At 37.6% G+C, this 24,333-nt stretch overlaps 1 protein-coding gene and 1 pseudogene across 1 annotated transcript; both read left to right on the top strand.

Annotated features, from left to right (window-relative positions):
• The first annotated feature begins 4,566 nt into the window (after positions 1 to 4,566).
• On the top strand, positions 4,567 to 6,140 carry LOC107611000 (uncharacterized). Its single transcript, XM_016312968.1, has 3 exons — positions 4,567 to 4,878; positions 5,009 to 5,681; positions 5,845 to 6,140. The coding sequence occupies exons 1-3, from the start codon at positions 4,567 to 4,569 to the stop codon at positions 6,138 to 6,140; spliced, it is 1,281 nt and encodes a 426-aa protein (XP_016168454.1).
• Positions 6,141 to 8,523: 2,383 nt separating this feature from the next.
• On the top strand, positions 8,524 to 23,621 carry LOC148547848 (uncharacterized; annotated as a pseudogene).
• The last annotated feature ends 712 nt before the right edge of the window (positions 23,622 to 24,333 follow it).

Below are 24,333 nucleotides of genomic sequence, written 5' to 3'. Positions count from 1 at the left end.
ACCTACCTTCAAAATTCAAAATCAATTTCCCACCCAAACCCACCCTAAATGGCCGAACCTTAACCCCCCCTCCCTTCCCTATATAAAGCCTTCCATTCTTCCTCATTTTCACACAACACAACCCTCTCTTCTCTTCTTGGCCGAAACACAACCCCTTCTCCCTCTCATCCATTTCTTCTTCTTCTTCATCTATTCTTTCTTCTATTACTCGAGGGCGAGCAAAATTCTAAGTTTGGTGTGGTAAAAGCATAAGCTTTTTGTTTTTCCATTACCATTGATGGCACCTAAGACCGGAGAATCCTCTAGAAAAGGAAAAGGGAAGACAAAAGCTTCCACCTCCGAGTCATGGGAAATGGAAAGGTTCATCTCCAAAGCCCATCAAGACCACTTCTATGATGTTGTGGCCAAGAAGAAGGTGATCCCCGAGGTCCCTTTCAAACTCAAAAGAAATGAGTATCCGGAGATCCGACATGAAATTCAAAGAAGAGGTTGGGAAGTTCTAACAAACCCCATCCAACAAGTCGGCATCCTAATAGTTCAAGAGTTCTATGCTAATGCATGGATTACTAGGAACCATGATCAAAGTAAGAACCCGAACCCAAAGAATTATCTCACCATGGTTCGGGGGAAATACTTAGATTTCAGTCCGGAAAATGTGAGGTTGGCGTTCAACTTGCCAAACATGGAAGAGAATGCACGCCCCTACACAAGGAGAGTCAACTTCGATCAAAGGTTGGACCAAGTCCTTATGGACATATGTGTGGAAGGAGCTCAATGGAAGATTGACTCCAAAGGCAAGCCGGTTCAACTAAGAAGATTGGACCTCAAGCCTGTGGCTAGAGGATGGTTGGAGTTCATCCAACGCTCCATCATCCCCACTAGCAACCGATATGAAGTTACTGTGGATCGGGCCATCATGATCCATAGCATCATGATTGGGGAGGAAGTAGAAGTTCATGAAGTCATCTCCCTTGAACTCTACAAAATAGCCGAAAAGTCATCCCCCATGGCAAGGCTAGCTTTTCCTCATCTTATTTTCCATCTATGTTACTCAGCTGGAGCTTTTATAGAAGGAGACATTCCCATTGAGGAAGAGAAGCCCATCACTAAGAAAAAGATGGAGCAAGCAAGAGAGCCCATACATGGAGCTCAAGAGGCGCATAAATCTCATCACCATGAGATCCCAGAGATGCCTCAAATGCATTTTCCTCCACAAAACTATTGGGAGCAAATTAATACCTCCCTAGGAGAATTAAGTTCCAACATGGGACAATTAAGGGTGGAACATCAAGAGCACTCCATCATCCTTCATGAAATAAGAGAAGATCAAAAAGCAATGAGGGAGGAGCAACAAAGACAAGGAAGAGACATAGAAGAGCTCAAGGACATCATTGGTTCCTCAAGAAGGAAACGCCACCATCACTAAGGTGGATTCATTCCTTGTTCTTATTTCTTCTATTTTTCGTTTTCTATGTTATGTGCTTATCTATGTTTGTGTCTTCATTACATGATCATTAGTAGTTAGTAACTATGTCTTAAAGTTATGAATGTCCTATGAATCCATCACCTCTCTTAAATGAAAAATATTTTAATTCAAAAGAACAAGAAGTACATGAGTTTGCTAAAGCCAATAACCCTTAAAACCAAAAGGCAAGGGCAAATAAAAAGGATCCCAAGGCTTTGAGCATCAGTGGATAGGAGGGCCTAAAGGAATAAAATCCTGGTCTAAGCGGCTAAACCAAGCTGTCCCTAACCATGTGCTTGTGGCGTGAAGGTGTCAAGTGAAAACTTGAGACTAAGCGGTTAAAGTCAAGGTCCAAAGCAAAAAAAAAAGAGTGTGCATAAGAACTCTGGACACCTCTAATTGGGGACTCTAGCAAAGCTGAGTCACAATCTGAAAAGGTTCACCCAATTATGTGTCTGTGGCATTTATGTATCCGGTGGTAATACTGGAAAACAAAGTGCTTAGGGCCACGGCCAAGACTCATAAAATAGCTGTATTCAAGAATCATCATACTGAACTAGGAGAGTCAATAACACTATCTGAACTCTAAGTTCCTATAGATGCCAATCATTCTGAACCTCAATGGATAAAGTGAGATGCCAAAACTATTCAAGAGGCAAAAAGCTATAAGTCCCGCTCATATGATTGAAGCTATGTTTCATTGATAGTTTGGAATTTATAGTATATTCTCTTCTTTTTATCCTATTTGATTTTCAGTTGCTTGGGGACAAGCAACAATTTAAGTTTGGTGTTGTGATGAGCGGATAATTTATACGCTTTTTGGCATTGTTTTTAGTATGTTTTTTAGTAGGATCTAGTTACTTTTAGGGATGTTTTCATTAGTTTTTATGTTAAATTCACATTTCTGGACTTTAATATGAGTTTGTGTGTTTTTCTGTGATTTCAGGTATTTTCTGGCTGAAATTGAGGGACTTGAGCAAAAATCAGATTCAGAGGTTGAAGAAGGACTGTTGATACTGTTGGATTCTGACCTCCCTGCACTCAAAGTGGATTTTCTGGAGCTACAGAACTCAAAATGGTGCGCTTCCAATTGCGTTGGAAAGTAGACATCCAGAGCTTTCCATCACTATATAATAGTCTATACTTTGGCCGAGTTTAGATGATGTAAAAGGGCATTGAACGCCAGTTCTACGCTGCTGTCTGGAGTTAAACGCCAGAAACAAGTCACAAACCAGAGTTGAACGCCAGAAATACGTTACAACCTGGCGTTCAACTCCAGAAAGAGCCTCTGCACATGTAACATTCAAGCTCAGCCCAAGCACACACCAAGTGGGCCCCGGAAGTGGATTTATGCATCAATTACTTACTTCTGTAAACCCTAGTAGCTAGTTTATTATAAATAGGACCTTTTACTATTGTATTAGACATCCTGGATGGTATTTTGATCCTGTGATCTCGTTTTGGGGGCTGGCCATCTTGGCCATGCCTGGACCTTTTACTTATGTATTTTTAACGGTAGAGTTTCTACACTCCATAGATTAAGGTGTGGAGCTCTGCTGTTCCTCAAAGATTAATGCAAAGTACTACTGTTTTCTATTCAATTTATCTTATTTCGCTTCTAAGATATTCATTCGCTCTTCAACCTGAATGTGATGAACGTGACAATCATCATCATTCCCTATGAACGCGTGCCTGACAACCACTTCCGTTCTACCTTAGATTGAATGAGTGTCTCTTAGATCTCTTAATCGGAATCTTCGTGGTGTAAGCTATGATGGCGGCATTCAAGAGAGTCCAAAAAGTCTAAACCTTGTCTGTGGTATTCCGAGTAGGATTCAATGATTGAATGACTGTGATGAGCTTCAAACTCGCGAGTGCTGGGCGTAGTGACAGACGCAAAAGGAGGGTAAATCCTATTCCAGCATGATCGGGAACCTCAGATGATTAGCCGTGCCGTGACAGGGCATCTTGGACCATTTTCACAAGAGGAGGGGATGTAGCCACTGACAACGGTGATGCCCTTGCATAAAGCCAGCCATAGAAAGGAGTAGGACTGATTGGATGAAGACAGCAGGAAAGCGGAGGTCCAGAGGAACGATTGCATCTCCATACACTTATCTGAAATTCTTACCAATGATTTACATAAGTATTTCTATCCTTTTTCTATTACTACATTTTGAAAACTACATAACTATTTTATATCTGCCTGACTGAGATTTACAAGGTGACCATAGCTTGCTTCATACCAACAATCTCCGTGGGATTCGACCCTTACTTACGTAAGGTATTACTTGGACGACCCAGTGCACTTGCTGGTTAGTTATGCGAAGTTGTGAAGATATGTTTAGACCATGGTTCTGTGCATCCGTTTTTGGTGCCATTGCCAGGGAATCAATTTCGAACAACAATTCACAACCTGAGTAACAATTTCTCATACCACTTAATTAAAAAGAAAAACTAGAAATTGTACCTACAACTTATGCCAAAGTTGAGCAGTTACAATTCAGCTTTTTACCAATTTTAAGGTCGGTGATAATTAACTAACTTTTCTATTTACCTATGTTAGAGATTGGTTACCTTATTTCCTAGTCTTTAATGTTTGATGCTTATATATTTTTAATTTATTCATTTTAATTAGGATATAAAATATCTATAGAAGGATCATGAACAATTCTAGAAAAATAGAAGATGGATGCAATGTGATAGAATTAGTAAAGAGTATTTAGAGGGATTAGAAAAGTTTTTAGACCATGCCTTTCATCATAGTAATGGAAAATCAATTGCTTGTCCTTGTAAGAAATGTGTGTTACACTATTTAGTGGATCGGACAATAGCTTATGATCACCTTGTGGTTAATGGCATTATGCCATCATATGACACTTGGTTTTGTCATGGGGAATTATTAAAATCACTACTCTTATTGGAGAAACTAATTGTATAGAAGAAACTTTTAGGGGTGATTATATGGTAGGAATGATAGAGGATGTTTATAATGGCTTTACCCATAGCATAGATAATGAACCTTCAGAAAGTGGTGATGAGGAGCCAAACTTGGAGGAGCCAAACATGCGTTAAGAAATGAATCTCATCCAGAAGTGAAAATGTTTGACAAGTTACTAAAAGATGCAGATGAAGAATTATATCCTGGATGCAAGAAATTCAGCAAGCCTTCTTTTCTATTGCAACTTTACTATCTAAAGCAATTATTCAAATGGAGAAACGAGTCTTTTAATGCGTTGCTAGGATTATTAAAGGAAGTATTACCCGATGGTGAGAAGTTACCTAGTTCTTATTATAATACTAAAAAGATGGTTAAGGGATTGTGCTTGAAGTATGAAATGATCCATGCTTGTCCCAACGATTATATGCATTTTAGGAATGAATTGGCTAATAAGAACATCAACGAATGCTCAGTTTGTGGAGCTTCTAGGTGGAAAAACAATAAGAAAAAAAATTCCTGCTAAGGTTCTAAAGTATTTTCCCCTTAAGCCAAGGTTGTAGAGATTGTTTGTGTATTCAAGAACTTCTAAATTGATGAGATAGCATCATGATGAACGCAATAAAGATGGGACTTTGCGACATCTTACAGATTCTGAAGCGTGGAAAAGTTTTGACAATTCTCATGAGAAATTTTCTAAATATCCTCGTAATATTCGTTTAGGATTAGCTGCTGATGGATTTAATCCATATAGTAAAATGCAAAGTAAACATAGCACATGGCCAGTGATTTTAATGCCATATAACCTTCCACCATGGTTGTGCATGAAGCAAGAGCTTTTTATTTTGTCGTTACTCATTCCTGGACCAATAGTGCCTGGAAATAATATTGATGTTTTCTTGCAACCTTTGATAGAAGAGTTAAAGGAATTATGGGATGTTGGGGTGAAAACCTATGATGCCTTTGATAAAAAGACATTTAATATGAAAGCAGCAATCATGTGGACAATAAATGATTTTCCAGCATATGGTAACTTATCTGGTTGGTGCACTTATGGTGAATTTGCTTGCCCTTCTTGCAATATAAACACTTATTCTATAAGGCTCAAAAAAAGTCAAAAGTATTGCTACATGGATCATCGACGCTTCTTGAAGTCTAATCATAAATATCAAAATGATGCAAGATCTTTCGATGGGACTAAAGAATCAAGAGTTGCGCCTGGCCCAATATCAGGGTCATCAGTTTTGAATCAAACTAGAGGCATAAATTTTTTCCTTGGTAAGCTTGGTGAAGATGTTAATGGGGTGATAAAAAATACATGGAGAAAGAGGAGCATTTTTTTTCAATCTCCCTTATTGGAAAACAAATTTGGTGCGACATAACCTTGACGTGATGCACATAGAAAAAAATGTGTGTGATAACTTGATATATACATTGTTAGGTCCGGGTAAAAAGTCGAAAGATAACTTGAAGGCTCGGTTGGACTTGAAAGAGATGAATATAAGACCTAGCTTATGGCCTCAACAGCAAGCTAATGGAAAGACATTTCTCCCTCCTTCTTATTTCTCAATGTCTTCTGCTGAAAAGAAGTTGTTTTATGAAGTACTAGAAAATGTTAAGCTTCCACATGGCTATGCATCTAATGTTTCTCATTGCATTCGAAAACAAAAAATATCAGAGCTAAAATCTCATGATTGCCATGTTATAATGCAAGAACTTCTTCCACTTGCTTTATGAGGAACAGTAGATAAAAGGATGAGCTCTGTTTTGATCGAATTGTGCACATTCTTTTGAGGGATATGCAGTAAAAATTTTGAAGTGGAAAAATTAACACTACTTGAGGAGAAGATTGCCTTAGTATTGTGTGACATGGAGAAGCTCTTCCTCCCATCATTTTTCACAATTATGGTACATTTGGTTATTCATTTAGCAACTGAAGCTAAAATTGCAGGTCCGGTCCAATATCGCTGGATGTATCCAATAGAAAGGTACGAATAATTATATATATTAGATTTAAATTACAGGTTCAGTCCATTTTCATATATAGTAGAATAATATTAACTTACGTTATAGGTATTTATGCACTTTAAAATCATATGCTCGAAATCAAGCATGTCTAGTAGGTTTTATCGCAGAGGGATATATTTCAAATGAGTGTTTGGCATTTTGTTTACTATATATGGAAGGTGGGGATTCAAGATCTTATTGGTCAACAAAAAATAAAATGGATATTGAGCATGAGGCTGATCAAGATGGATGCCTTTTTTCTTCTATTGGGAAGCCATTTGGCAAAGAAGAAGCATTTCTAATGGATGATAAAATATGGTTGCAAACCCATCGATATGTGATCTTCAATTGTGCTTCTAAAGTGGTTGAAGATTATAGAAAGTAAGTGATCATCTAGCTCTATTTATTGTTTACCATATATAACATTATTAGTGACATATATATGGGTCACATGTACAGTGAACATATTAGTGAGATCAAGAGAATACATCGCAAGCGTCACTTTTCTCCACATCAACTTGCTCGCTTGCATTTTAATTCATTTCATGAATGGTTCAAGGATGAAGTAAGTAAAGGATTTAATTATTATTTTTTGGTTAATATCATGTTACTTTCTCAAAAATTTATAGGTTCTATATTATTTTCTAGTTAGATTAACAAGTTGGATATCACATTTGGTACCCAAAGTGATATAAGAATCCTTTCACGAGGTCCAAGTTACATTGCAAGACGATTCAAAGGTTTTGATTTGAACAATGGGTATCGATTTCAAACAAAGAAGCATGAAGAGTCCAAGGCAACACAAAATTCTGGTCTCAAAGCTGATTAGCTATGCAAGTGCAAGTGACAATGCTCCCAAGTCAGAAAATATCAATTATTATGGAAGATTGACTGATATTATAGAGTTAAGTTACTTTGAAGAATTTAAGGTTGTCTCGTTTAAATGTGACTGGGTTGACATAACCAAAGGTAGAAGAGTTAAGAAAGATGACCTGGGTTTCACACTAGTGAACTTTTCACACTTAATACATACCGGTGATCAAGAGAGTGATGAACCTTTTGTATTTGCAAACCAAGCTCGACAAGTGATATTTGTGAAAGATCCTCATGATCATGAATGGTTTGTCCCTAGGCTAATTAGTCCTCGAGACATATATAATATGGGAGACGAGAAAATCATGCAGTTTGAGCAATTAATGCAAAATGATAATGGTGACTTAACTTTGTTAGAGGAAATTCGTCACTTTAAGAATGGGAATAATGATTGAGTTAGAAGTGGGGTTAAAGGTATAGTAATTGACCATGGGCATTCACCAAATCAAACTGATGACAATTCTGAGTAAGTTAGGTAATATTTTGAAAACTCTTACATTTTGTATTCTCATTTTCTGCATTTTTCTTATATTTATTTATTAATTTTATATTTTTTTATTTAAAAAGGTTTACCAAGTGACTTGCATTTTTCTGCACATGCTCGTTTGGGGAGGTATTGGTACACGCATGGAGAAGTAGATGCAGCCCTTACTTTGATATATAGCTCTTACTTTGATGTTTTGAATTTTGACCTTTGAGTTTGAAGAATCTTTTATGTCTTAAGATTGATTACTTATTCTGTTCATTAAGGTTGACCTAGAGAGTTTATATATTATTTTACCTTTTTCTTTTTTCCATTGTGAAATGACATTCATGTTAGTAAGAATCTGATTTCTCTGATAAAGCTGGTATAATATAACTTGATTCACTTTACCCTTGTTCTACTATTACATGGAAGCTTTGGAAATTCAGGTTAGAATCCTTGGATTCTGTTTTTTGATAATTTTTTCTCTTTTTCGTAATCTATTTTTTTGTTTTGTTTTGTTAATGTAAAGGTTTTATACTTTAAATTCTATTGACTTTGTATTTGTAGGATATGGATGCATCAAAGAAGAACTATAAAAAGTCCAATATTGAAGAAAATAGTTTGAAAAATAATTTAGAGTCAAATAAAAAGGAAAAACATAAGAAGAGAAAGAGAAGGCATGACATTGATGGAGAAGCTACAAGGAATTGGGAAGAAGAGGGCTTCACTAGTAGAAAAAAGAAGAGAAAGAGATTGCAAGAAATCAGTGCTTCAATGGCAAGCAAAAGACACAAACTTATTGAGGATAATGATCTTGAGAGTGTTGTCTCAAGTACAGATTTAAAAGTGCCTAAAAAGAGTCGTGTCAAATTTGTTGAAGAGAAAAATTATGCTGATGAAGTGCTGCCTTTTATGGAGCAACTATTGAATGATGAGGATTTGTCTCAAACTCCCAATATTTCTAATAGTATAAATTCTGAGCAAGATGAAGAATTAGGTGATATTATTATTGCTTTAAATATGATATTATATTTTAATATTTTTTTTCACTGAATAATTGCATATTTTTGTTAGGTTATCCAGAGACAAAGAGGGTTAAAGGACCTACATTGTTGAAAAAAAATTTAGAACATACCTCGTGGAAAGACAATTGATGTGCAATTTAATAACCGCAGCCAAGCTATAAGAAAAGAAGGCAAAAAACTTACTAGTTTTCTTGGTATTCTAGCTAGAACTCCTTCAATAATGTCTTTAAACATAGATGATTGGAGATGTTATGATAAAGAGGAGAAAAATAAGTTGCTGAAATTTGTGAGGGTAAGAATTTATTATTCTTAATGGATTTTAATTTTATTTTATTTGATTTATTAAGAAATTGCTTAAACATTTTGTAGAAGAAGTTTCCTATCCCAATACATGGTGAGAAATTTGTAAAAAAATCAATTGGGAAGAAATGAAAAGATTATAAATGTGACTTAAAGGGTATGTATTTGGGATAATACAAAACCAAAGATGTTTTATTGAAGAATAGACCGAAAAGAATCCCAAGAGATCAATGGATTGGTCTTGTCTCATATTGGTTCTTTGATAAAGCAAAGGTACTTTGAAAGCCTTAACTAACACGTAAATATAAGATAAATATTATTCCTAAATCTGATAATGATTGTCTTCATTTGTTTTATTAGCATTTGCTTATTTTTTTCAATTCTAATTCTGCCATAACTGTAGCAAATTACTTAGGCCAAAGTAGATTTCATGAACATACATGGAGAAATAGAATTTACTATTTTACTGAAACTGTATAGATATAGAAAATAAGAAAATTGAGAAATAATGGCATGTATGTGTAGCAGTGTATATCTGATATGCACTGGTAGGTGCTAGGTAGAAGCAGGATGCACTACTAAGAGAATTTTTGAAGTGCTTTCATCTTAAATAATTTTTTTGTGTGTTGTTATGGTAGAAACGTACCCAAACAAATAGGATTAATAGGGCAAAGCAAAAAATGCCTCACACGGGAGGATCCAAAAGCATTGCAACATTGATGGATGAACTGGTACTTATGCGTAATTTTTATTTCATATATTTTATAAAATAATGCACTGTTTTTTTTTTTTGGAACCATTAGCAACGCAGCACAATATATATAATATGAGAACACTGAAAATTTTCCTTTTTTGAACATTTGCACATTTGCACATTTGCACTTCTCTTTTGACTTTGTCATTTTGTTAGGCCAAGGATGGAATCGAACCTTCACGAGCAGAGATTTTTCTTAAAATTCATAAAAGGCGTAAGGATGGTAGATTATTTGATGAGGAGTCTGCAAAAGCAGTGGTAAAATTTATCAATTTGTATCTTCTTGTTGTTGTGATGTATCCTCCTTTTTAGCTTCACTCAATTGTAACATTCAGTTCTTTCTATATAGGAACTAATTAAAGAGTAGTTGAACAATGGCGAGTGATGAGCGGATATTTTATACGCTTTTTGGGGTTAATTTCATATAGTTTTTAGTATGTTCTAGTTAGTTTTTAGTTTATTTTCATTAGTTTTTAGGAAAAATTCATATTTCTGGACTTTACTATGAGTTGTGTGTTTTTCTGTAATTTTAGGTATTTTCTAGCTAAAATTGAGGGAGCTGAGCAAAAAAATCTTATTCAGGCTGAAAAAGGACTGCTGATGCTGTTGGATTCTGACCTCCCTGCACTCAAAATGGATCTTCTGGAGCTACAGGACTCCATATGGCGTGCTTCCAATTGCGTTGGAAAGTAGACATCCAGGGCTTTCCATCAATATATCATAGTCCATACTTTGCTCAAGGATAGACGACGTAAACTGGCGTTCAAATCCAGCTCTCTGCCCAATTCTGGCGTCCAGCGCCAGAAACAAGTTGCAAGTTGGAGTTCAACGCCAGAAAAGGATCCAAAGCTGGCGTTGAATGCCCAAAACAGCCCCAGGCACGTGAAAGCTTTAGTCTCAGCCCCAACACACACCAAGTGGGCCCCAGAAGTGGATTTCTGCACTATCTGTTATAGTTTACTCATTTTCTGTAAACCTAGGTTACTAGTTTAGTATTTAAACAACTTTTAGGGACTTACTTTGTATCTCATGACATTTTAGATCTGAACTTTGTACCTTTTGATGGCATGAGTCTCTAAACTCCATTATTGGGGGTGAGGAGCTCTGCTGTGTCTCGATGAACTAATGCAAGTATTTCTGTTTTTCATTCAAACATGTGTGTTCCTATCTAAGATATCCATTCGCACTTCAATATGAATGTGATGAACGTGACAATCATCATCATTCCTCCATGAATGCGTGCCTGACAACCACTTACATTCCACTGTAGAATGAATGAATATCTCTTAGATCTCTAAATCGGAATCTTCGTGGTATAAGCTAGATTGATGGCAGCATTTAAGAGAATCCGGAAAGTCTAAACCTTGTCTGTGGTATTCCGAGTAGGATTCAGGGATTGAATGACTGTGACGTGCTTCAAACTCACGAGTGCTGGGCGTAGTGACAGACGCAAAAGGATAGTAAATCCTATTCCGGTACGATTGAGAACCTGCAGATGATTAGCCGTGCGGTGACAGCGCACCTAGACCCTTTTCACTGGAAGGATGGATGGTAGCCATTGACAACGGTGATCCACCAATACATAGCTTGCCATAGGAGGACGTGCGTGAGTAAATCAGAAAACAGAGGAAAGCAGAATTTCAGAAGACAAAGCATCTCCAATATATTCTCATTCACTGCATAACAAGTAACCTTTAATTCATGCTTTTGTGTTTATTTGCAAGCCAATTGATAACCACTAATTAATATCCTGACTAAGAGTTGCAAGATAACCATAGCTTGCTTCAAGCCAACAATCTCCGTGGGATCGACCCTTACTCACGTAAGGTATTACTTGGACGACCCAGTGCACTTGCTGGTTAGTTGTGCGGAATTACATAGTGTGAAGTAATTTTCGTGCACCAAGTTTTTGGCGCCGTTGCCGGGGATTGTTCGAGTTTGAACAACTGACGGTGAATCTTGTTGCTTAGATTAGGAAATTTTTGTCTTTTGAGTCAGAGTCTTTTATTTTCTTTTCAAAAATTTTCAAAAATAATAATTTCTCTATTAAATTTTGTGCCAAACTTTAAGTTTAGTGTTTTCTTGTTGATTCCCCTTTGGTTTTCGAAAATTTTAGTTTGGTTTTCTAAAAATTTTAAGTTTGGTGTTCTTGTAAGTCTTCAACGTGTTCTTGAGTTTTCCTTGTGTTTTGATCTTAAAATTTTTAAGTTTGGTGTTCCTTGGTGTTTTCTCTCCAAAATTTTCAAAAACAAGGAGCATTAGATCTAAAAATTTTTAAATCTTGTGCTATCTTATTGTTTTTCTCTCTCCTCTCTAAATTCAAAAATTTCTTTTCTCTCTATTTTAAAGCAAATTTTCGAAATTTACCTTTAAAAATCAGATTTTTATTTCAAAATTTAAAACCTTTTTCAAAAAAAAATCATCATATCCTTTTCAAAACTTCCTAACCACTATCTCTCCCCTCAATTTTTTTCGAAAATTTTCAATCATTTTTATTTATTTTATTTTAATTTATTTTATTTTCAAAATAAATAAATAAATAAATAAATAAATAAAATTTTTTTTATTTTACATCATCTCCCTTTCTCCATCATGGATCTAAGTGGAAATGAACAGTCCAGGAGGACTCTGGGGTCATATGCTAACCCCTCTACTGCTTCATATGGGAGTAGTATCTGCATACCCTCCATTGGAGTCAGTAGCTTTGAATTGAATCCTCAGCTCATTATCATGGTGCAGCAAAGCTGCCAGTATTCCGGTCTTCCACAGGAAGAACCTACAGAGTTTCTGGCACAGTTTTTACAAATTGCTGACACAGTACATGATAAGGAAGTAGATCAGGATGTCTACAGATTATTACTGTTTCCGTTTGCTGTAAAAGACCAAGCCAAAAGGTGGTTAAATAATCAACCTAAGGCTAGCATAAGGACATGGAAACAGCTGACAGAAAAATTCCTGAATCAATACTTTCCTCCAAAACGGATGACACAGCTAAGGCTAGACATCCAAGTCTTTAAACAAGGAGATAATGAATCTCTTTATGATGCCTGGGAGAGATACAGAGAGATGCTACGAAAATGCCCCTCTGAAATGTTTTCAGAGTGGGTTCAGTTAGACATCTTCTATTATGGGCTTACAGAAAGAGCTCAGATCTCTTTAGATTGCTCAGCTGGTGGATCTATCTACATGAGAAAGACAATTGAAGAAGCTCAAGAGCTCATTGATACAGTTACTAGAAATCAGCATCTGTACCTAAGCAGTGACTCTTCCATGAAAGAAGAGGCTAAAACAGTAACTGCTGAACTCAGTCTTGTAGAGCAAGCTGCTGAATTCAATCAGCAATTAGATTTTCTAACAAAGCAGTTAGCTGAATTCAAGGATAAACTACAAGAGACAAGGATGGCCAATATAAACATGGAAGTACAACTAACGCAAACAAAGCAGTAGCTATCAAAACAAATAACAGAAGAATGTCAAGCAGCTCAATTAAGAAGTGAGAAAACATTAAATACCCCACCTCAAGGCAGCAAAGAGCTAAGGAGTGAGCAAACCACCCAAAATTCACCTGAGGACAGTAAGAGCCCAGGGAAAAGTAATTCTGGCGCTAAAACGCCAGAAATCTGGTGGAAGGCTGACGCTGAACGCCCAGACCATGCCCAAGACTGGCATTCAACGCCAGTAACAAACAAGGACTGGCGTTCAACGCCAGAAACAAGCAAGGATCTGGTGTTGAACGCCCAAAATGGGCAGGATCTGGCGTTGAACGCCCAAAATGGGCACAGTTCTGGCGTTCAGACGCCAGGAACAGACAAGGAGTTGGCGTCTAACGTCACTCCAGCTTCTAACTCTGGCACTCAATTGCCAGTGAGAGATCAGACACACACAAGTGCTGATGACAACCCCTCTAAAAAGGCTTCTTCAACCACTTCTGTAGGCAATAAACTTACAGCAACTAAGGTTGAGGAATATAAAGCCAAGATACCTTATCCTCAAAAACGCCGGAAAGAGGAGCAGGATAAGCAATTTGCTCGCTTTGCAGATTATCTCAGGACTCTTGAAATAAAGATTTCATTTGCAGAGGCACTTGAGCAAATACCTTCTTATGCCAAGTTCATGAAAGAGATCTTGAGTCATAAAAAGGATTGGAGAGAAACAGAAAGAGTTCTCCTCACTGAAGAATGCAGTGCAGTCATTCTAAAAAGCTTTCCTGAAAAGCTTAAAGACCCTGGGAGTTTTCTGATACCATGCATATTAGAAGGTAATTGCACCAAGACAGCTTTATGCGATCTTGGGGCAAGCATCAACCTAATACCTGCATCCACTATCAGAAAGCTTGGCTTAACTGAAGAAGTTAAACCAACCCGGATATGTCTACAACTTGCTGATGGCTCCATTAAATACCCATCAGGCGTGATTGAAGACATGATTGTCAGAGTTGGGCCATTCGCCTTTCCCACTGACTTTGTAGTGCTGGAAATGGAGGAGCACAAGAGTGCTACTCTCATTCTAGGAAGACCCTTCCTAGCAACTGGACGAACCCTCATTGATGTCCAACAAGGGGAAATAACCCTGAGAGTCAATGATGATGAGTTTAAGTTGAATGCTGTCAAAGCCATGCAGCATCCAGACACATCAAAAGACTGCATGAAAGTTGATCTTATTGACTCTTTGGTAGAAGAGATCAACATGGCTGAGAGTCTCGAATCAGAGTTGGAAGACATCTTTAAAGATGTTCAGCCTGATTTGGAGGATTCAGAGGAGATGAAAGAGCCTCTAAAATTTCCTCTGGAAGAGGAAAAACCTCCTAAACCCGAGCTCAAACCATTACCACCATCCCTGAAATATGTATTTCTGGGAGAAGGTGACACTTTTCTAGTGATCATAAGCTCTGATTTAAACCCATAGGAAGAGGAAGCACTTATTCAAGTACTAAGGACACACAAGACGGCTCTTGGGTGGTCCATAGGTGACCTTAAGGGCATAAGCCCAGCCAGATGCATGCATAAAATCTTATTGGAGGATAATGCTAAACCAGTGGTTCAACCACAGAGGCGGCTGAATCCAGCCATGAAGGAAGTGGTGCAGAAAGAGGTCACCAAATTACTAGAGGCTGGGATTATTTATCCTATTTCTGATAGCCCCTGGGTGAGCCCTGTCCAAGTCGTCCCAAAAAAGGGAGGCATGACAGTGATTCATAATGAAAAAAAATGAACTGGTTCCTACAAGAATAGTTACAGGGTGGCGCATGTGTATTGACTACAGAAGGCTCAATACAGCCACCAGAAAGGATCATTTTCCTTTACCATTCATAGACCAGATGCTAGAAAGACTGGCAGGTCATGATTATTACTGCTTTTTGGATGGCTACTCAGGCTATAACCAGATTGCAGTAGATCCCCAGGATCAAGAGAAAACAGAATTCACATGTCCATCTGGAGTGTTTGCTTATAGAAGGATGCCATTTGGGCTGTGTAATGCGCCTGCAACCTTCCAGAGATGCATGCTCTCTATTTTCTCTGATATGGTGGAAAAATTTCTGGAAGTCTTCATGGATGACTTCTCAGTATATGGAGACTCATTCAGCTCCTGTCTTGATCACCTGAAACTTGTTCTGAAGAGATGCCAAGAGACCAACCTAGTTTTAAACTGGGAAAAATGTCACTTCATGGTGACTGAAGGGATTGTCCTTGGGCATAAAATCTCAAGCAAGGGAATAGAGGTGGATCAAGCAAAAATAGAGGTAATTGAAAAATTACCACCACCTGCCAATGTTAAGGCAATCAGAAGCTTTCTGGGGCATGCAGGATTCTATAGGAGGTTTATAAAGGATTTTTCAAAAATCGCAAAACCTCTAAGCAATCTGTTGGCTGCTGACACGCCATTTGTGTTTGACACAGAATGTCTGCAGGCGTTTGAAACGCTGAAAGCTAAGCTGGTCACAGTACCAGTTATTTCTGTACCAGACTGGACATTACCATTTGTGCTAATGTGTGATGCCAGTGATCACGCCATTGGTGCAGTATTGGGACAGAGGCATCACAAGCTTCTGCACGTCATTTATTATGCTAGTCGCGTTTTAAATGATGCCCAGAAAAATTACACAACCACAGAAAAAGAATTACTTGCAGTGGTTTATGCCATTGACAAGTTCAGATCATACTTAGTAGGATCAAAAGTGATTGTGTATACTGACCATGCTGCTCTTAAATATCTACTCATAAAGCAGGATTCAAAACCCAGGCTCATCAAATGGGTGTTGCTTCTGCAAGAGTTTGATATAGAAATAAGAGACAGAAAAGGGACAGAGAACCAAGTGGCTGATCATCTGTCCCGGATAGAGCCAGTAGAAGGGACGTCCCTCCCCTCTCTTGAGATCTCTGAGACTTTTCCGGATGAGCATTTATTTCCATTCAGGAAACACCATGGTTTGCCGATATTGCAAACTATAAAGCTGCAAGGTTCATACCCAAAGAGTACAACAGGCAACAAAAGAAAAAATTAATCACTGATGCAAGTACTACTTGTGGGATGAACCCTATCTCTTTAAGAGATGTGCAGATGGAATAATCCGTAGGTGTGTTCCTAGAGAAGAAGCACAGAGGATCCTATGGCATCGCCATGGATCTCAATATGGAGGCCATTTCGGAGGTGAGCGAACAGCCACCAAGGTCCTCCAATGTGGCTTCTATTGGCCCACACTCTATAGAGATTCCCGAGAGTTTGTACGTTACTGTGACAGTTGCCAAAGAGCTAGTGATCTGCCTCATGGTTACGCCATGCCTCAACAAGGAATCTTGGAGATTGAGTTGTTTGACGTATGGGGAATTGACTTCATGGGACCTTTCCCACCATCATTCTCAAATACTTATATTCTGGTGGCAGTTGACTATGTATCAAAATGGGTTGAGGCCATTGCCTCACCCACCAATGATACTAAAACAGTGCTGAAGTTCCTCCAGAAACATATCTTTAGCAGGTTTGGTGTCCCTAGAGTACTGATCAGTGATGGGGGCACTCACTTCTGCAACAAACAGCTTTACTCTGCCATGGTTCGGTATGGAATTCGCCACAAGGTGGCTACTCCATATCATCCACAAACTAATGGGCAAGCTGAAGTCTCTAACAGAGAATTAAAGAGAATCCAAGAACGGACAGTAAATACCCGCAGAAAGGATTGGGCACGGAGCTTGGATGATGCTCTGTGGGCTTACAGAACAGCATTCAAGACCCCTATAGGGACCTCTCCATACCAACTTGTGTATGGTAAGGCATGTCACCTGCCCGTGGAACTGGAACATAAAGCCTACTGGGCAACCAGATTCCTAAACTTTGATGCCAAATTAGCAGGAGAAAAAAGATTGCTCCAGCTAAATGAGCTAGAGGAATTCAGATTCACTGCTTTCGAAAATGCCAAGCTTTATAAAGAGAAATAAAAAAAGTGGCATGATAGAAAGCTGTCATCTAGAATCTTTGAACCAGGACAGAAGGTTCTGCTGTTTAACTCTAGACTCAGGCTATTCCCCGGGAAGCTGAAATCCCGATGGAGGGGACCATATGTGATTACAAGTGTATCACCATATGGTTATGTGGAGCTTCAAGATATTGATTCTGATAAGAAGTTCATTGTCAATGGACAGAGAATCAAGCACTATCTTGAAGGCAACATTGAGCAAGAATGCTCAAGGCTGAAGCTAGATTAAAAGCTCAGCAAGGTCCAGCTAAAGACAATAAAGAAGCGCTTGCAGGGAGGCAACCCAGCCATGGGGCATCAATCCTCTAAGCATTTTTGCCCTATTTTTATTTTTATTTGTTTATATAAAGTTCATTGATCCTAAGGTAAAGAGTCAATTGTATAAGTTCACATGGTTACAGAAGGATTCTGCAAGCAAAACAGAGAAAACGAGCTCACTAGCAAGAAAACGCCAGTAAAAGTCTGTTTTGGGCGTTCAACGCCCAACAGAAGCATCCACTGGGCGTTGAACGCCAGTAAGGATAGCCATCTGGGCGTTCAACACCAGATTTACAGCGTTCTGGGCATTCAGAAAAACGCCCAGTAACAAGGGACTTCCTGGCGTTCAACACCAGAAATAAGCAGCAGCTGGGCGTTGAACGCCCAGGAGAGGCAGCATTTGGGCGTTGAACGCCCAAAACATGCAGCGTTTGGGCGTTCAAACGCCAGGATGGTGGGGAGGAGGTAAATTCGTTTTTTTCATATTTTTCATTTTAATCCTAATTTTCATGTTTCAATTCATGATTTCTTGCATAAACATGTTAAGAACCCTGATTTCTAAAATCCCTAATTTCCAAAAACCCTATTTTAAAAATATCAAATGTATTTTAATCCATAAGCACCAATCCTTTTTATCCAATTCAACTCTTTTTCAAAAATTTCAAAACAAATCTATCTCTTTTCAAAAATCTTTTCAACTAATCAATATCTTTTTTCAAATCTCCATATTATCTTTTTCAAAAATCCAAATCTATCTTTTTCAAATATCTTTTCTTATCATACTCAAATTTTTCTTAAAAATCATATCTTTTATCTTATCTTTCTCCCTATTTTTCGAAAACCCACCCCCCTCTCCCTTTAAATATGGGTTCGGCCTCCCTCCCCTCCCATCCATCATTGCACCTAGCTCTCCTTCTCTCCCTCTCCTTTCTTTTCTTTTGCTTGAGGACAAGCAAACCTCTAAGTTTGGTGTGTTTATCCGTGATCACTAAGATCATGGCTCCTAAGGGAAAACAACCCACTTCAAGAGGCAAGAAAGAGAGCATTCCAAAACCACTTTGGAATCAAGGGAAGTTCTTATCTAAAGAACATTCAGACCATTATTACAAAATAATGGGTCTAAGATCAGTGATCCCGGAAGTTAGATTCGATCTGAAAGAAGACGAATATCCGGAGATCCAGGAGCAAATTCAAATCAGGAACTGGGAGGTCCTAGCTAATCTTGAAACGAAAGTGGGAAGGAATATGGTCCAGGAGTTCTATGCTAATATGTGGCAGACAGACAAGCAAAAACTATCTGGAACTGCTTTCTATGAATATCGGACCGTGGTTAGAGGAAAGATTGTTCATACTAACCCTGACAAGATCAGGGAGATCTTAAAGCTACCTCAGCTGAAAGATGATCCAAACTCTTTCAACAGAAGAATGATGAGAACAGACAAGGGCCTGGATAAGATTCTAGAGGATATATGTATTCCTGGAGCCAGGTGGACCACCAGCACGAAGGGTGTCCCAAATCAACTCAAAAGAGAAGATCTCAAACCAGTCGCCAGAGGATGGCTGGACTTCATTGGGCATTCTCTGCTGCCCACTAGTAACCGTTCTGAAGTCACTGTTAGAAGAGTAGTGATGATCCATTGCATCATGATGGGAAAAGAAGTGGAAGTTCATCAACTGATTTCAACTGAATTCTACAAAATTGCTAACAAAAATTCTAAAGAGGCCAGGTTGGCTTACCCAAGCTTGATTTCTCTGCTCTGCAAGGACGCTTGAGTAAGGATGGGAATAACTGAGTATATCTCAGTTGAGAAACCAATCACCAAAGCATCAATGGAAAAACAACAAGCACAGGATGATCCCATCAAGAAGAAAACACAGGAATTTCTCCCAGAAATCCCTCAATCTGAATACTGGGAGTATCTTGAAACATCAGTTACCAAGATGCAAGAAGCTATAGAACAGATAATAAAAGAACAGAAGGAACAAAGTCAAATTCTTTGCTATTTGATTAAAGAACAAGAGGAGCAAGGGCGTGACTTGAGGGAATTGAAGCGCCAGAAGTTATCTCTTGAAGGACCAAGCACCCCACAGATCCGAGGAACATCCACTTCCCAGAACAAAGGTTGTTAAATTCCAATTTTTGCTTTAACTCTGTGATAGTTGTCGTTATAGGAGTTTACCTTAGGAGTCATATAGTAGTAATTAGTATCTATTTTGATTTTATCTCCAATTAAGTTATAGTCTATTTTTCTCATCATCAGCAAACATGAATAAAATAGTAGATCTTTTGAATAAGAGGCAATAAAATTTCAAGTTTTTAATAAAAAAAATTCTAATTAGTTACATGTGGTGGTAATGCTTTCTGTCTTCTGAATGAATGCTTGAACAGTGCATATGTCTTTTGAATTTGTTGTTTAAGACTGTTAAATATGTTGGCTCTTGAAAGAATGATGAACATGAGACATGTTATTGATAATCTAAAAAATCATAAAAATGATTTTTGAAGCAAGAAAAAGCAACAAAGAACAAAGCTTGTAGAAAAAAAAATTAGAAAGAAAAAGAGAAAGCAAGCAGAAAAAGCCAAAGCTCTTAAAACCAAAAAGGCAAGAGCAAAAAGCCAATAGCCCTTAAAAACCAAAAAGCAAGGGTAATAAAAAGGATCCCAAGGCTTTGAGCATCAGTGGATAGGAGGGCCTAAGAAAATAAAATCCTGGCCTAAGCGGCTAAACCAAGCTGTCCCTAACCATGTGCTTGTGGCGTGAAGGTGTCAAGTAAAAACTTGAGACTGAGCGGTTAAAGTTAAGGTTTAGCAAAAAGAAGAGTGTGCTTAAGAACTCTGGACACCTCTAATTGGGGACTTTAGCAAAGCTGAGTCACAATCTAAAAGGTTCCCCCAATTATGTGTCTGTGGCATTTATGTATCCGGTAGTAATACTGGAAAACAAAGTGCTTAGGGCCACGGCCAAGACTCATAAAATAGCTGTGTTCAAAAATCATCATACTGAAATAGGAGAATCAATAACACTATCTGAATTCTAAGTTCCTATAGATGCCAATCACTCTGAGCTTCAATGGATAAAGTGAGATGCCAAAACTGTTCGGAAGCAAAAAGCTACTAGTCCCGCTCATCTAATTAGAATCTGAGCTTCACTCAAAAACTCTGAGATATTATTGCTTCTCAACCTATTAGTCTTCTATTTTATTTGTCTAGTTGCTTGAGGACAAGCAACAGTTTAAGTTTGGTGTTGTGATGAGCGGATATTTTATACGCTTTTTGGGGTTAATTTCATATAGTTTTTAGTATGTTCAAGTTAGTTTTTAGTTTATTTTCATTAGTTTTTAGGAAAAATTCATATTTCTGGACTTTACTATGAGTTGTGTGTTTTTCTGTAATTTCAGGTATTTTCTGGCTGAAATTGAGGGAGCTGAGCAAAAAAATCTGATTCAGGCTAAAAAAGGACTGTTGATGCTGTTGGATTCTGACCTCCCTGCATTCAAAATGGATCTTCTGGAGCTACAGGACTTCAAATGGCGTGCTTCCATTTGCTTTGGAAAGTAGACATCCAGGGCTTTCCAGCAATATATAATAGTCCATACTTTGCTCAAGGATAGATGATGTAAACTGGCGTTCAACGCCAGCTCTCTGCCCCATTCTGGCGTCCAGCGCCAGAAACAAGTTGCAAGTTGGAGTTCAACGCCAGAAAAGGATCCAAAGCTGGCGTTGAACGCCCAAAACAGCCCCAAGCACGTGAAAGCTTTAGTCTCAGCCCCAGCACACACCAAGTGGGCCCCAGAAGTGGATTTCTGCACTATCTGTTATAGTTTACTCATTTTCTGTAAACCTAGGTTACTAGTTTAGTATTTAAACAACTTTTAGGGACTTACTTTGTATCTCATGACATTTTAGATCTGAACTTTGTACCTTTTGACGGCATGAGTCTCTAAACTCCATTGTTGGGGGTGAGGAGCTCTGCTGTGTCTCGATGAACTAATGCAAGTATTTCTGTTTTCCATTCAAACATGTGTGTTCCTATCTAAGATATCCATTCGCACTTCAATATGAATGTGATGAACGTGACAATCATCATCATTCCTCCACGAACGCGTGCCTGACAACCACTTACGTTCCACTGTAGAATGAATGAATATCTCTTAGATCTCTAAATCAGAATCTTCGTGGTATAAGCTAGATTGATGGCAGCATTCAAGAGAATCCGAAAAGTCTAAACCTTGTCTGTGGTATTCCGAGTAGGATTCAGGGATTGAATGACTGTGACGTGCTTCAAACTCACGAGTGCTAGGCGTAGTGACAGACGCAAAAGGATAGTAAATCCTATTCTGGTACGATTGAGAACCTGCAGATGATTAGCCGTGCGGTGACAGCGCACCTGGACCCTTTTCACTGGAAGGATGGATGGTAGCCATTGACAATGGTGATCCGCCAACACATAGCTTGCCATAGGAGGACGTGCGTGAGTGAATCAGAAAACAGAGGAAAGCAGAATTTTAGAAGACAAAGCATCTCCAAAACTCCAACATATTCTCATTCACTGCATAACAAGTAACCTTTAATTCATGCTTTTGTGTTTATTTGCAAGCCAATTGATAACCACTAATTAATATCTTGACTAAGAGTTGCAAGATAACCATAGCTTGCTTCAAGCCAACAATCTCCGTGGGATCGACCCTTACTCACGTAAGGTATTACTTGGACGACCCAGTGCACTTGCTGGTTAGTTGTGCGGAATTACATAGTGTGAAGTAATTTTCGTGCACCAGCGAGCTATCTAATGAAGAATCTAATAATGATGTTTCTTGGGAAGGAGATGTTTATTCTCAAGTATTAGAAAGTGATAGAAGTGGTTACGTACGTGGTTTAGGACTTGGTCCAACACCTTTTTTATTATGGGATAATAAATCATCTTATGATAAATTTGCTTCAGATGCTTTAGCTAATGAGGTTGCTCAAAAATTACAAGAAGAAATAAAGGGGATAAAGGAGAAACATGAAGAAGAAATGAAGTTGATGAAAGAAAATCAAAATAAAATGTTGGCTGAATTATCTTTTATGAGACAAGTTTTGTGTAAGTTTATTTTAATAAGTTCATCTATAACTCAAGATTTTAATGAAAATTTTTTTTATGCAGGTAATTTTTGAAATTTGAAATTTTTTCTTATGAGCTATTTTTTTATTTGACATTGCTGTATTTATTAGGTTCCTGATGCTAATAGTGGCCATGAGTTAACACCATCCAGCACTTGAAATCAGGTTTGATGCTAATAATAATTTCTTGTAAGATTATATCTCCATCTATTATTGTTTGAATCCAGCACTAATTAATTAATACCATACATAATAGTATACCAACTGCTCATTAAGATTACTTTTCTTATTTTTTTTGCTTTCCTTTAATGTATTTTATAAATCATTATACAAGACTTCTCTATCCATTAAATTCTTTTGATACGTGTATATGTATAAATTCCGAACATGACTATGCAGGAGAGTGGTGTTTGAATTAAATTTGAAGTGGCATGTATGGAGGGTATAAATTACGGTATAGAGATAGTTGTCATTCGTTTTTAGGTGGCTTTATTGGAATTTGGAATATGGTTCTGGGCAATATGCTGATAGTGAATGTGAGCATGTGAAATTGTGAATTCTGACTTGCAACAATGAGCATGAGAGGAATGGTGTGAGGCTTTTATGGTGCTAGATGTTATAAACTTAGATTTTGTAAAACTGAGTGAAATTGTCAGTTTTGGCTTAAGCATTAAGACAGGGCCATAGGTTTTCTGTTTCACTTGAGTTTTTATCTTGTGAGAGTTGGCTTGAACTCTGTGTTTTATCCAAGGTTGTGTAGATTTATTTAAGTTTATGTCAATATCCTCATCCCTATTTCTTACTCAAGCTTTTCTCACCATGCATTAGAACATTAACTGAACTTAAATTTCAATGTGTTATACAGATGGTGTTATAAGAATTGGCATCGCTACAACTGTTGTGGGACTCAGTTGGTGGCCTTGCCGCAATATTGGCCTAGAAGAATTGAGCATATTTTGACATCTTTTTTTTCACTGCAACTGTTGTGGGACTCATAGTTGGTGTCCTTGCTGCAGTATTGGCCTAGAAGAATTGAGCATATTTTGACTTTTTTTTTTATTTTCTGCAAAATGTATTCAAAGTCAATGAAATGACAAAGAAACCTCTATTATGTATTGACAAATACCACTTTTAACATTCTAGTTTGTCAAAAAGAGCATTTTAATAGAAAGTTTATTTGAAATTTTTCTGATCAAAATTCAAATACAAATCATCATCATCATCATCATCATCATCATCATCATCATCATTAAAAAAATATAGGTTGTTAGTTCTAATAAAGTGAGTATAATTAAAAAAAAATTTAAGATTTTAGCGGCAATAGTAATGGCAGTTAAAAGTGAATAATATTATAATTTTAGAATTTTTTTTATTGGCAATATAAATTGCTAGTAAAATGGGTTTAATGGTAACTAAAAGTGAACAATATTGCAATCTTAGAATTACTTTTAGTGGCCATATAAATTGCCAAGAAAATAGCCACTAAAAGTTATATACTTTTTGGGGCCCCGGCAAATGTTATAATTACTGCTAAACCCTTTTAGCGACAAAACGTAAGACGGCTAATGTCTAATTGCCGATAAATGTATTAGCGGCTATTTTCATTGCCGCTAAAAGCAAAATAAATGACCGCTAAAAGTGATTTTTTCTATAGTGGATCAAAACAAAAATT

Source organism: Arachis ipaensis, chromosome B8 (genome assembly GCF_059453495.1).
Source record: "Arachis ipaensis isolate K30076 ecotype BB chromosome B8, ASM5945349v1, whole genome shotgun sequence".
Classification (NCBI taxonomy): Eukaryota; Viridiplantae; Streptophyta; class Magnoliopsida; order Fabales; family Fabaceae; genus Arachis; species Arachis ipaensis.
The sequence above is the reverse complement of the archived record's forward strand: the minus strand, read 5'-3'. Positions and strand labels throughout refer to the sequence as shown.

Coding starts and splice junctions, on each gene's coding strand:
- LOC107611000 (XM_016312968.1), top strand. CDS start 4,567: ATGTTTGACAAGTTACTAAAAGATGCAGATGAAGAATTATATCCTGGA. Junction 4,879..5,008: donor AGAACATCAACGAATGCTCA/GTTTGTGGAGCT, acceptor TTGATGAGATAG/CATCATGATGAACGCAATAA. Junction 5,682..5,844: donor AGGCATAAATTTTTTCCTTG/GTAAGCTTGGTG, acceptor ATACATTGTTAG/GTCCGGGTAAAAAGTCGAAA.